The sequence below is a fragment of the Diplotaxodon limnothrissa genome, linkage group LG14, assembly GCF_057381915.1.
Source record: "Diplotaxodon limnothrissa isolate DT_005_m linkage group LG14, D_limnothrissa_male_GT1.1, whole genome shotgun sequence".
NCBI lineage: Eukaryota > Metazoa > Chordata > Actinopteri > Cichliformes > Cichlidae > Diplotaxodon > Diplotaxodon limnothrissa.
In genome coordinates, this window is record NC_140609.1 from 20,771,603 (window position 1) to 20,785,687 (window position 14,085).

Consider the following 14,085-nt stretch of genomic DNA (forward strand, 5'->3'; position numbering starts at 1 on the left):
TTATTATTATCATTACATCTCACAAACGCAAAAGGCCGCGTTTTACTTCATCTGAGAAACCTAAAAACATATGTTGCTGCTTTTAATCTGTATGATCTCACATGATGACACCCGCTTTCATCCTCTCATACTGCCCTCCCTTTATTTTCTTCATCTCCACTTTTCTTCTTCCCCTTTTATCACTTTTCTGTCGTCACACCAGCGCATTCAACTTCCTCCACTCAAGCATGGTATGAGTAAGACTCTCACAGCCATATGTTGACCTGCGGTGGACCTGAATACAGCCATCTGCCTGTCTTTCCTATGTCCCACAGGGCAACCGGGAGAATATCTATAGAACACAATGCCTACACACACACACAGCAGATGCATGCCTCTAAACCCTTCACGGCCACTAATCACTACCAGACAGCCGGCCCATCTCATGTTAAGTGACAAAATAATAGCCCTTGTGTGTGTGCATGACAGAGAGATTCCTTGAGTATCAGGGGTGAGTAGGCATCTTAAGCCCTGAAATCATATTTTAATTTTTTTAATCAAGCCTGCCTTTTTGTAAAGTGTTTTTGTCAGATTTTCTCATATCAGGAACTGTTGCATTGCACTCCAATTATACTGGTATAGAGGGGGCAGGAGGTGAAAAGGAAGGGAGATGTAAGTAACCACAAAGTGAGGGATGTGGGATGGAATCAGGGAAGGCAGAATGGAAATAAGCGGAAACTGAAGATTGGTAAGATTAAACCCCAAACAAAAGACATCTCATCTTTACATGAAATTTTAGTGACACTGCTCCACACTCCCACATTCACACCCCACTGTCGTATTACCCTCGACCGCAGTGGCCGGGACAGCCATGACTGCACTGCCAAACTCGCTTAAATCCATTTTGATTTGCAAATTTGCTGCCAGAAACACACTGCTGCACCTGAACTTCGAGGATGCGAGAGACCACAGTGCTTTCCTCATTTTTAACCCCGAGACTTCGCTTCAGACTCCAGCAGCCACTGAGTTTTTAAAATCCACAAGTATCACTTTTCCCTTTAAGAAGCGAAGGCTAAGCTTTGTAGGGAAAATAAAAAGCCAAGACTTTTCCTGGATTTCAAAGGCTCTCATCAGTATTGCTTTCACACTCTTCACCTTGAGACTGCATCACAGAATACTTCTTAATCCTGGAAGTATAGGGAATACTTGTGTAGTGTAAACTACTGCATGAATACTTTAAAGGTTAGCCATCTAGAGGAAATAAACTTGAGATGAGCTTCATGAATGAGGTTTAGAGCTCAAATGGAATTATTTTATTGTATAGATACGGTTAACCTCAACGGCACAGTCACTGGGGAAATGTGATAAACGAAAAGCAGAAATGACAGTTCACTGGTTTCCTGCACCTAAAACCTTACATCCTGTGAGCCTTTTTGCCAACGCTACATTAACGCCAGCATAGCATATATTAAACCCCCCCCCCCTCCCTTTTAAACATCTGCATTATTCAATAAAAGCAGTTTGCACATCAAATGTTAAAATCTTCACTTTTTACCTGCAGGTGGCAAACAGAAGTCAAAGAAAGACAGTTAAAAAAAACAAAACAAACTCCTTTATTTCCAGTACAAAAAAGCAAAATATATTAAACTTGATGCAAGCATTAACAACTCAAAAGTCCTCTATAAATATGTTAAAAATAAATTAAAGAAATTAATTTACTAAAGATCATCTTTACCACTAAACAGGCCTTAAACACGCTGATGAAAAAGGTTTTTTTGTTTTTAAATAGACCAACTACATCATTAACACAAGAAAAAACAATAAACAGCCAAGTAACATTTTCTAAAACACTAAGCACACATACCTCTAACCCTACAGTAGGCTGACTCTAGCTTCGTAAGGCAAAAAAAATAAAAATAAAAAAAAAAAAGACCTGGGAGCATATTACGCATGCATGTGACCAGGATACTTTTCAGTCTTAACAACAAAGGCATCAACAGAAAAGAGAAAAAAAAAGATTAATACTGAATAACAGAGAGATGGAGTGACAGAGTGAGAGTCTCACTTTACAAAAACTTACTGGGAATGTTTGTGTTTGAGATAAAAAACAAACAAACAAAAACAACAAAGAAAACCCCGAACACTTCAGCACCACAAACGACAACTTCTCAGAAAATAGTCACCTGGCTTCAAGCTCTGACCTCATCATTTCATATCGAACTAATTGGCTAGCTCCCGGCATGGATATTCAGCGCCTGGTACCTTGTGCTTTCCCAACCGTGCAATATGAACCCATATGCGCCCAAGCTCTCCTGACTGAGTCACTTTTCACTCTGCTGCAGAGTGGTTTAAATTTGGCAAATTGACACTTGACTGCTTGAGGTTTGTCAATAATGCACGAGAACCCAAAAAGCATCTGCAGTAGCCGCAGAAACGCAACGCCTCCGCTCACACTAGCTTACTCTCCTGATATAAAAGAAGACTCTCACCCCATGCTCGCATCTCTCCAAACACAGCAGCAAATCTTGGTTCAACAACGTAACAAGACCTGGTAAATAACACTACAGGTATACATTGTTTAAAAACGTAACATTCAGATTCGAGGCCAGCGATCTAAACACAGCCCCCAGATGGTACAACCACAAGAGGGAAGGGCGAAAAACAAAAACACTACTTCACGAGCTTATAAACATTACATAAACAATACAGTGTACATTAGATGGAAGAACTCCTAAACATACCGTCACATCGTGTTTGTCCTACTGAAACGAACGAGCAACAAACAGATGTCTTTGGCTTTCTCACATTCTTTAGATCTGTCGCAGTATGCTGACAGGAGGAAATTAAATTCACACTGTGATTACAAAATTCTTTGTTGGACTTTGCCATCCTAGCATATCATTTTGATAAAGCTTCAAAAGGTTTTTAAGGACACCATTAAAACATCTGTTTTGAGATATACCGTTTTGGTGAATCCGCCACATACAAACTGGAGTTTTAGCATCACTGTGCCTTGTGCAAATGACAGTGGCGTGCAGTGTGACAGCGTGTTAGGTCACCCAGTCGTTTTTTCACACAGAATGCTAAAAATGTCTTAGTTGTCAGTCAGTGTGTGAGCGGGGAGTGTGCGTTTAAGGGTCTGTGTTCTTAAGTATGGCTACGTGCGCAGTGGATATTCTGCGTATGGATACTCATGTACACATGTTCCAGCAATCTGCAGCTTAAAGGCAGAACCCAGTGGCATCCTCAGGAAGAGAGAGCTGACTGAAAACTAACAGACGTTTGCCGTTAGCTTCGTTAATGCCACCAGATGATTCGGAGCCGCTCAGTGAACCAGCAGAGCTGATCCCATCCTGGTCCTGGTCTGAGAGAGAAGTGTGGGACAGGGATCTAACACCAAGTGGCCCTGAAAGGACCCCCGCAGCACTGGGACTCTGCTGTAAGGAAGGGGAGCTCGTTGGAGATAACCCACTCGGAGAATAGCCGGAGTCAGGGGAGGGCATGAATGGAGACCTGGGATCCGGACCCACGGGAGGATGGTGCTGCTGAGCGGGGGAGGCCTCAAAGGCAGAGTTCATTTCTAGAAAGGCATGGGAGAGAAGATCAGTAATGTCTGCGCAGGAAGGAGAAGAGGCCGTTGGTGGGCATGTGAATGAGGTGGTGGCAAGAGAAACATGAGGAGTGAGGGCAGACTGAAAGGCCTGGTGGGGAGCTGAGGGAAACCCAGAGAAGCTGAAACTCTGCCGGATAAGACGTGGCCGATGGGAGCGGGAGGAGGAGGTGGAGGGCAGCTGCTGAGGAAGGCTTGAGGAGGAAGAACGAGAGAATGAAAGTTTCTTTTCTTCCTCGCTGTTGTGAACAAAGTGACAGCGGATCCCATAGGGGCAGAAGCCGATGGTATGAAACGTACGGCACAGCTCAGTTTTATATTTTGGATGTCTGTTTAGATCACGTAGCTCTTCTGGCCCATGGGCAAACTGGCACTTCCCCCCATACTTGCACAAGCCGTTCTCGGTGAAAGACCGACACAGTTCGGTTTTATAGCGCGACGACGAAGAGGAGGCAGACACAGACGAGGAGGAACTGGTGTTCAGTGTGGCGGAGCTGATGTCACTTTGGGAGGATTTTGTGCCTGTCACAGGCCAGCCTAGACTTGCTCTTGTTGCACCACTGGTCTCTACCATGCTGAGAGAGCGCTGGGAAAAGAAGCCTGGCTTCTCCCACTGCGTGGAATTACCAAGCTGGGAAAGTAGATCACTCTCTGATTGCTGTCCCCGTTGGTTGGAGGTCAGAAGTGCACTGTCCGAAGCATTAGTGGGCAGGCAAGACAGGGAGGAGAGGGAAAATGAAGTGTTTCGACATGGCTCGCCGATGTAACCTGGTGTTCTCATGGCCAGACTTAGGGATGGCACTGTTCTGTTCGGCTCCCTCAGATTGAGATTCAGTAAATGCTGTATTTAAAAAAAACAAAAAGTCCACATCATTAGCCTGTACAAGCTACTATTAGTATTCAGCAATTTTAAAACTTATACATTTGCTAACTAGTTTATGCCAGTTTATGTTAGACATTAATATATGTTTTTGTTATTACCACTAAACACTAAAGGTTACATCTTCTGCTCTATTTGCACATTTCTGTTAAATGTTTTCATTGGAAATATTTTGAGTCAGGTGCCCTGATAGATTCAAGCATCAAGAACCAAGTTTCGGGGGTGGGGAGGTACTGGGCATTTGTATACAAGTACATAAAAAGCACACTTTTTCAACTTGTGTCGTCAAAATAAATTTTTGACACATCGATCCATCCATATGCTTATTTTGTGCTGCATTGTACTGGCACGACAAATTCAGATATTTTAGATTCAAATCTGTAATACGTAGCGTCACCCCTCTTTCCGTTTGATTTTTGGATTCGTCCATCTAAACCTAAGGAACAAAAAAAAAAAAAAAAAACCTTCAAGACACGTTTTTTGCTCTGATAACTAAGACGAGCTATACAATGTTTCCATTCAGTGCACGGAATAAAATACGCAATGTTAACTTTAACAACAAACAAAAAGTATTACAAAACTTTTTTTCCCCACTTCGAGCAAGTTTAGGACCTCTACACTTCAACACAGCTCTAACTGGGGACTTTAGTCTGTTAGCCATGACTTTTGTGACTTAACTTGTTGGGGTTATGTGTATAAATAAGATGCTTTACTGGCGAACTGTCTATCGAAGAAGCTATTAGCACGAAAACAGCGACCTTTAATAATTAATGACGTTAATTAACCGGCGTTGAGAGAAAATCACAAACTAGGCTCGATAATGAAATCGATAATTTCATGGGCCCAAGTTGCGATGGACTACAACAACTTGCTTTCTGGCAACTTAACGTCTGGTCAGAGTTAAACTTTCAGGTTACAGAACAGTCAAAAGACAGACGAAGAGTCTTAAAAGAGAAAGCCTGACACATTTTATCCACTAAAGCAGACTCGAAAAGATAACATGGAGACCGCAAACTCCGTAACAGCGCAGCTAGCAGGCTAACACCCTCCTCCTCTCCCCGACCTAGCCAACTTTCGCTCTCCGCTAAACTTTCTTTTGCGCTCTTATGGGGGTTTGGTTTACCTTGCACATCATTTCTTCCAGCTCAGCAAACTGGTTCAGGGGATAAGATGGCATTTTGCTGAGCTATCAAAACCTTCGTCCGATCCCGTCTGCCCCTGCCGCGATAGACGTGGGCAACTCGCTGGCATGAGATGGTCAGAAGTTTCTAGTTATGTATGGGTGCTAAACAAGCCCAAGACCCGGACCACGTGTGGATTTAAAACCTAGCACCACTGTTGGCCACTCCCACGCCTCTGTGGATTCTGCAAAAAGTTGTTTTTCCACATCCTGCGGTTCTAAAGAAGGATGAGAATGAGGGATTATATGCAATAAATAAATAAATAAATACATTTATTGACTATAAGTTGAAAATTGATTATAAGATTGTATAATATGCATTATCTATCGCCTAGCTTCACTGATTTGGGTATTACACAATATATAGGCTAGATTTCTTAGTTTTGCGTATTTCATAGCTTTTTTTAATAGTTCTTTTTTTTTAACTGCTCTTTCTTCTCTTCTCTTCTCTTCTCTTCTCTTCTCTTCTCTTCTCCATGTACCTCTGTCTTTCACTATCCCTCTTGTTCATTTCAGCAGACAGTCTGGGGTTATCACCACAATGAATGGGCATTCTGAGGATATTTACAACTGGGGGTCCAACCAAAAAGAAAATAAAAAAAGAATTTAAGAAATAGTAGGAAAGCTGTAGCTTGATGATCCGGGCATGACCACAAGCTTAGAAAGCTGTAAATAGATAGGCTATCCTACAAAAAACAAATGTTAATATTTAATTGGTTTAATAATTAAATCTGTTAATTGTGGAAAGTAGAACACCTGAAGACAATATTTGAAAGAAGAGATTGTTCCGCTTTATACCAGGAAATTTATATAACCAATATATTGGTTTAAAAATAAAGAACAGATTGTTGTATTCACCCTGTCTTTTTTGTACATTTTTTTTTCAAATGTTAGTAATTTACTAATTTGCTAACACTGTATTTTCCTTATAGTGAATATGTGGTTTTATGACATCTCTAGTTCATTGGTACACAAGGGCTGGCCTTTTGAGTTTACTTTGATCAGACAACTGTTACACCGTTCTCTTGAAATACTTGTTTTCAGTTGATGCATAGTAGGAAATGAAAATGCAGGCAGATGGTTTCTTTTGCAGATGTGCTGCTTCTGACTCATAACTAGAAAAGGCCATTTCAAAGACAAAACAAAGAAACAGAAAACTGAGGCACTAAATGTGGATAAGGAGAAAAGTGGAGACAGCCTAACCCTATGACACAGACAAGAAAGAACGAAGGCGTTGATTTCAAAGGTGAAGACAGATGTGTGAAAAATTCCACTGCAGAGCAGAGCCTTGAGATGATTAGTCCCACTCTCTCTCACACACACACACACACACACACACACACACACACACACACACACACACACACACACACACACACACACACACACACACACACACACACACAAAACAACAGGTTTAGTCCCTTTACCTTTACAAAGACAGGGAGTCTAAACCTTACCTTAGACACTACAATCATAAATTCAAGCCCTTCTGTCAACAGTAAGACAAGTCAGTCCTCACAAAGACAAAACATCAAGAACACGCAAGCACAAACACATCTGCCAGGACTTCGGCTGTCACACCTCGTACCAATTTTGACCGCATTCATAAGCAAGCAAACTGTTGGCTGCAACCTTAGTGAGCTGCTTTCAGTTTCTTCTGCAACTGATTCTGATTAGGACTTTTAAGTTTACCTTAGAATAGGTTCATTTGTGGCATCAGTGAAAATTCTTGAGTTCATTTGTAAGTTTAAACAAGTGGTATTAACAACCCAATGATATCCAGCCCACATGAAATCCCTGCAGGACCAGAGGAACATCTTAAAAGGTTGACAAAAATGACTCAGTCTGCCTCAGAAGTTCTTGAGTCCAAGTTGTAGCTCTGAGTCCCTTTTGAAAGATGAGTTCAGCTGAGAACAAAGCCTGCCGAAAAGCTTTGTTTTGCTCCAGCCAAGTGGTCACCATTAAGTGTGTGTTTTTTGTGTGCGAACGTGTTTGTGTGTGTTTGACAGAGGATTTCAATCTATTCCACCCCCAGTGAGCTGTAATGGTACAGGCCCACTCTACAGTCTGAAGGTTGGGGGTTTACTCAACATAAGTAATAAACTGCACATTATTTGTGACTTTTCCTTTCCCGTAGAAAGCAAATGAATTGGCTGCTTTTGCACATAATTGCTATTAAACAGTATGATAATAAACTGTGTGTGTGCCCACACAGATTCTTAAATCTCACGTACCACATTGTAAGTAATATGTATGTCTTTCACCCTTCAAAAGTTGTAGATCGCTTTGCAATTTTTGGCAAATTCATAGCGATTTCTAGTTTTGTGATTCGGTGTAATTCTGAGTTATGTCCCTGCTTTTGTTGTGATGCTTTATTAGCAGATATTTTAGAAGTAATGTCCAAACATACATGGACAAGAGTATTGGTCCATACCTCTTAATCTTTGCATTCAGGTGTTTTCAGTGCCATTGCCATAGGGAAAGAATTGGTTATTATACAGAGTTCAATAAATCTGAGTGTAATACTGTAACAGGGTGCCAGCACTGCAAGTAGTCACCCATAGATATTCGTCCATCATCTTTAACTGGTTATTCCAAAGTGTGTTTGAACCACAGCAGAGTGCAGACCATGTAAAGTTACAGAACATGGTGTAAAAGCCACCAATGCTTTGCTTATTCAGTAACTACAGAGTGCCAAACTTCCTCTGGAGTTAACGTCAGCATAAAAACTGAGCCGGGGAACTTCATGCCATGGGCTTTCATGGCCAAGCAGATCCTATAGGTCGATTTGGCAACACTGTCATAACCACCAGACTGCTACCATTGCCAAATATTGTCTCCTGCCGCTATTGTCTCGGTGCACTTTGTCATCGCATGAACTAAAATCCTTTAACACATTAACAATATTTTTTAATTTGGGCTACTAAATTTGGCAAATCAAATATATGAGTGGTGACTCCTTCTTAAGGAAGCACCACTCACACATTTGATTTGGCAATTGTTTACACTGGATGGCCTTGCTGATTCAACCTCCAAGCGGTCCAGGGATCTTTTGCTTCCTAGGCGAATGTGTAAACTGCTACACTATAAATTTACCGCAACTTGCTGTGATGCTTTAAATTTATAAGATGCACAGTAAGGGCATGAAAATGAACTTTTAGATGCACAATGATTATAATGTGTATTGTCCCGGGATAAAACAAAACCAGTGCTAATGCAGCTGTGTGTCTTCAACAGAAAGTGACATTAGAAGTTGCTCTAATTAGTTCTACATCTTAAGAGGTGGGCACTGTGTGTGTGTTTTTACCTCCTCTGACACTGTAAACAACAAACCATTAGCACGATGTCAGCAACACAAGTTCCTTGAGGTAATTTGTTAATTTGGCAAACAAATGCTATAAGCTGGCTATTTGGTTAGCAAGTTCAGTTTACTTCTGTGAAGAAACTAAATCTTTGGGCTGAGTTGGGGATTACTGGCAGTGGGGGTTAAAGGAGAGGGGGAGGGGAGGAGAAAGGAGGTGAGAGATTTGAAAGGGAGTTCTTGCTTCTTGTTGAGTCCAGCTGGGCTGGAGGGCCTTTGGAGCACAATGAGCTCAATGAGCTGCAGAACCAACTAACAAACTAATGGCCTGCCCTCTGTGACTACAGCCATGCACACACACACAGTGTGGAAATAACAGAGCAAGGTGAATGTGTGGGATAGAAGGGCTGGGTAGGGGGAAAGAGATGGATGCAAGAGGGGGGAGAGGAGATGATGAAGGGGCAGGATTGGGGTTATTTAGAAGAAACAGGGGAAATGAGAGAGAGAGAGAAGGCAATAAAGGATGGAAAGTGGAGATTGTTTTGTCGAGGCTGGATCTGCAGCGAGGTTCATCCAGAGATTTGGGATTATTCCACCAGGTGCATAAAAATGTGCCACAGGATGCATTCTGTTGCTTGGTCACGTAATCTTTCAGCACTGGAGTAATTAGTCATCATGAAAGCTTGTGATTATTCAACATCTACTAGATATTAGAACAGGTTTCCAGAGGTTGTATTGCCTGAGATATTTGACTTTAGGCTATACTGCACGCCAAGTCTAATAAGATGTTTCCAGGGAAATGATGTAAAAACAATTCATGTTTTCTGATATATTTAACAAACCCCTTGATGATCAAACAATATTGGTTTTCAGTGAGTAGGAAGGACGTCTAAGAGCTGTCTGCGGGTTATAAGAACTGAATGGAAGGTTGAGTAGGAGGTAGATAGTAGAGCTGACTAATCCATAATTACAACATCACCATTGGATGTGAGTGGATTTCCTGATTAAAACAACTGCATTACACTGACGTCTGTGCGCATGCACTTTTGTGCTTGTGTGTGCTCCTACAACCTCTACACACTCGCACACTCAGCCTATTGAAAAACTCATGATTAAGTGAAGTCATTCCTCCACATCCCCACACAGCCTCCTTCAGATAAGAGGCTACAACTACTAGTGGAAAAAAATAAAGGGAAGGGAGGAGGGGTTTGTAGACCTGATGAACATCTGCTCCCATTTTTCTCCCCCCTTTTCACCCCCACCCCACCTCGCCACCCTCCCATTTTCACAATGTAACCCCCTGCATCACTTGCTTGTGTGCGCGTGTTTGTGTGTGTGCATTTGTGATTGTGATTACAGAGAGCCTTTTGGTTTGCGCACACACACACACACACACACACACACACACACACACACACACACACACACACACACACACACAGAATTACCACACAGTTGGGTTCTACTAAGAGGTCAAAGGTCAGAATCTAAACTTTGACCTCTGACATCACACCCTCCCTCTCTACCTCTCCCATCCGCTGGAATTCACTCATGTGCATACAATTAGGAAGCAAGAGTTAGGAAGCAAGAGAAGAAGGATGGAGAAAGTTTAGTAACAAGATAACAGCACACATGTCTGCACAAACAATGAGTGAGGGTGGAGAGTTCAGATGCAAGTTCTTTGAACTTCTTTGTTTTCAGGGAAAGTAGGAAGGAAAATTAGTCAGCTGTGTTTGTATTTGTATGTACACAAGCAGTACCACTAGCATACAAACTGAGGCATATCATGTGACAGAGGTCTGCAAACAGTGATGTCACAATCTTTGCCCTTTAACTGGTGCACTTTTCAGTGCATTGGGATTTACTAGTTCCAGGCAAAGGAACTTTTATTACCACAATACAATATTACATGTCAGATCTGACTCATGTTAATGTTTTTAACCGCAGTACTGTAGCTGCACTATACCTCCTGTCTCATTATAGTTTTCATTTGTTCTTACAGTTTTATTGTTATTTATTATTATTATTCCTGTTTTTGCCTTTTGATCTGTGTTGGTTGTCTTTAGAATGAGATCTAAAATGCTGTGTTAATTAATAATATTCAAGTTGTATGAAATAGCAAGACAGAGGTATCTGTGGTGATCTGTTGCACACTTAGTCTCACTCATTCCAAAGTAACTTAACATGAATTGATTTTACTATCACCTCAGTAGCATTAGCTGTGCGCCCTGTTACATGTAGAATCTGTAAACTTGTGTGATGATCCCATTGTTTGGAAAGTTGCAGAGACAGGAGGGCAATTTGATATTTACCTACCATAAGCTTGCTGGTGTTTGCTGACGGCTGCAGAAGTAAAGAATAACTGCATACCAGTTATACCAGACTGATAACTGATATTACCCTCAATACTCGCACATTAAATCAGACTGATTATATGGGATGATAATACAAAAGGTCTCAAAAAATCTTTTTAATTATTATAATCTCAAGATTACACCTGTACTCTAATGTGATCCGTAAAGACTCCATACAATAGTGTAGCTTTGTTTTATATGATTTATTTGCCAGAAAAGAAACAAATGATGAAAGTTCGTAGGTTAAGCTATGCCCTTGTGACAGATTGTTCCAGTAACATGAATGAAAAAGTTGTGGAATCTTATATTTCGCAACAGGGTTAGAATTTGTTTATGCAGCTTCTTCTGCTATTTCACCAGAAGGGGGAGATGTTGCACTATTTCCAAGTTGGTGTTGGTGGACTGCAAACTGAGTGCATTAGATTACTTTGGCTAAATCAGTTTCGATATAGAGTATAGAACATGACTCATGTACAATCCATAAGCTGGCAGATGTTATTCCTTATATAATACTTGTTTAAAAGTCTGCATATACTATTTCAATGACTCAAACACGCAGTTTTCTGATAAACACAATGAAAAGGCCATAGCAGGAAACTAAGGCTGCTGAGTTCACACAGAGACTGACAGAAAGGGGAACTTGTACCTGGAAACCCTCCAGACATCAATATGTGTATGGGTGTGTGTGCATGTGTGTGTGCATGTTACACAGCCCCTATAAACCCAAAGCAAAACAAACAGCTAAATCTTTGTTTCGATAACAGAGGGGTGGTTTATCACTCTGTGTATTTGTCGGTCTAATGTGTAACCAGAAGGAACAGCAGTGAGTTAAAATATGGTCCATTCAGGAAGCAGTCTTGAGCAGCTTCTCATTTCTTATAATATTTTGCCTCCAAGGAGCCAGGGTTTCTTGTTTAGTTTTTTTTCCCCACAATGGTCTTGAGCAATAGCCAAGCATGAAGAAGAGACTGGGGTATGTTAAATGACACAAGAACTGGATTGAAAGTCTTTGGCAACAGGTCTTACAGATTAATGATTCAGAATCAGAAATTTTTGGTTCAAATTGTTGTTAATACGCACAGAGTAATTTAGAAAAGGGTACATTGGGAAGTGTCTACAGTCATCTATAAAAAACAGTCAAGGCTTTGTCATTGTTTGGGACTGCATTGCAGCGACTGGTGTTGACGATCAAAATTGATGGAATTATAAATGCAGAAACGTACTGTCAGAGTTTGATTCAGAATGCAGTACTGAGTCAAAGAGTCTGAATGGCAACAGCTTAATTTTTCAGCTTGACAAAGATCCCAAGCACACTGCCAATGCAGGAAAAGCATACCTGGATAGAAAAACACACAGTATTGAACAGCATTGGTCATCGATTGGCCTCCCTAGAGTCTGGACCTCAACATTATTGAAGCAGTGTGTGTGACAGAGAACAGAAGATAAGGCCCTCAACATCCAAAGACGAGCTTTAAGTGTCCTTCAAGAAGCGTGGAGAACTATTCCTGAAGACTTAAAGAAATTACAAGAAAGCTGCCTAAGAGAGTTCAGGCTGTGTTGAAGAGAAAAGATAGTGAAAATATTGAATTTGTACAAACTGTATTCCTGCCGTATCTCTATCTACAGGGTGGGCCATTTATATGGATACACCGTAATAACATGGGAATGGTTGGGGATATTAAAGTCCTGTTTGTGCCACATTCGTATATGTGAGGGGGCAAACTCCTCAAGATGGGTGGTGACCATGGTGGCCATTTAGAAATCGGCCATCAACTTTTGTTTTTTCAATAGGAAGAGGGCCATGTGACACATCAAACTTATTGCTAATGTCACAAGAAAAACAATGGTGTGCTTGGTTTCAACGTAATTTGATTCTTTCATGAGTTATTTACAAGTTTCTGACCACTTATAAAATGTGTTCAATGTGCTGCCCATTATGTTGGATAGTCAATGCAACCCTCTTCTCCCACTCTTCACACACTGATAGCAACACCGTAGGAGAAATGCCAGCACAGGCATCCAGTATCCGTAGTTTCAGGTGCTGCACATCTCGTACCTTCACACCATAGACAATTGCCTTCAGATGACCCCAAAGATAAAAGTCTAAGGGGGTCAGATCGGGAGACCTTGTGGGCCTCCTCGTTGAGATGCTGCAGTAGCTGGAGTTTGTAAGGGTGCCATTTGTGAGTAGCTAATATCCGCCGAAGGGATGTTCGACTAATGCCACTCTCCAGCGACATGCGGCGAGTGCTACGCTGTGGGCGCTTGCTGAATGAAGCTAGGACAGCCACTGATGTTTCTTAATCAGTGACAGTTTTCTTGCGTCCACATTTTGGCAAATCCAACACTGAACCAGTTTCACGAAACTTAGCAAGCAGTTTGCTAACTGTACCATGGGAGATGGGTTGTCTCATAGGGTGTCTTGCATTGAAATCTGCTGCAATGACCCAGTTACTGCATTTACCAGATATCAACATGATTTCGATCCGCTCCTCACGTGTTAACCTCTTCGACATGTCAATGGCTGTGAACAAAGAGAAACTTGTAAATAACTCATGAAAGAATCAAATTACGCTGAAACCAAGCACACCATTGTTTTTCTTGTGACATTACCAATAAGTTTGATGTGTCACATGGCCCTCTTCTTATTGAAAAAACAAAGTTGTATCCAAGATGGCCGATTTCTAAATGCCCACCATGGTCACCACCCATCTTGAGGAGTTTGCCCCCTCACATATACTAATGTGGCACAAACAGGACTTTAATATCACCAACCAT

General features: G+C 41.4%; 1 protein-coding gene across 1 annotated transcript; it reads right to left on the reverse strand.

The window, feature by feature from the left end:
* Nucleotides 1-2,873: 2,873 nt before the first annotated feature.
* LOC146618779 (mRNA decay activator protein ZFP36L1) lies at nucleotides 2,874-5,719 on the reverse strand. The gene is made up of 2 exons (XM_085370943.1): nucleotides 5,593-5,719; nucleotides 2,874-4,430 (listed from the first exon to the last, which is right to left on the reverse strand). The coding sequence occupies exons 1-2, from the start codon at nucleotides 5,644-5,646 to the stop codon at nucleotides 3,201-3,203; spliced, it is 1,284 nt and encodes a 427-aa protein (XP_085227069.1). The 5' UTR covers nucleotides 5,647-5,719; the 3' UTR covers nucleotides 2,874-3,200.
* Nucleotides 5,720-14,085: the final 8,366 nt, after the last annotated feature.

Coding starts and splice junctions, on each gene's coding strand:
- LOC146618779 (XM_085370943.1), bottom strand. CDS start 5,646: ATGCCATCTTATCCCCTGAACCAGTTTGCTGAGCTGGAAGAAATGATG. Junction 4,431..5,592: donor TGGAAGAAATGATGTGCAAG/GTAAACCAAACC, acceptor TTTTAAATACAG/CATTTACTGAATCTCAATCT.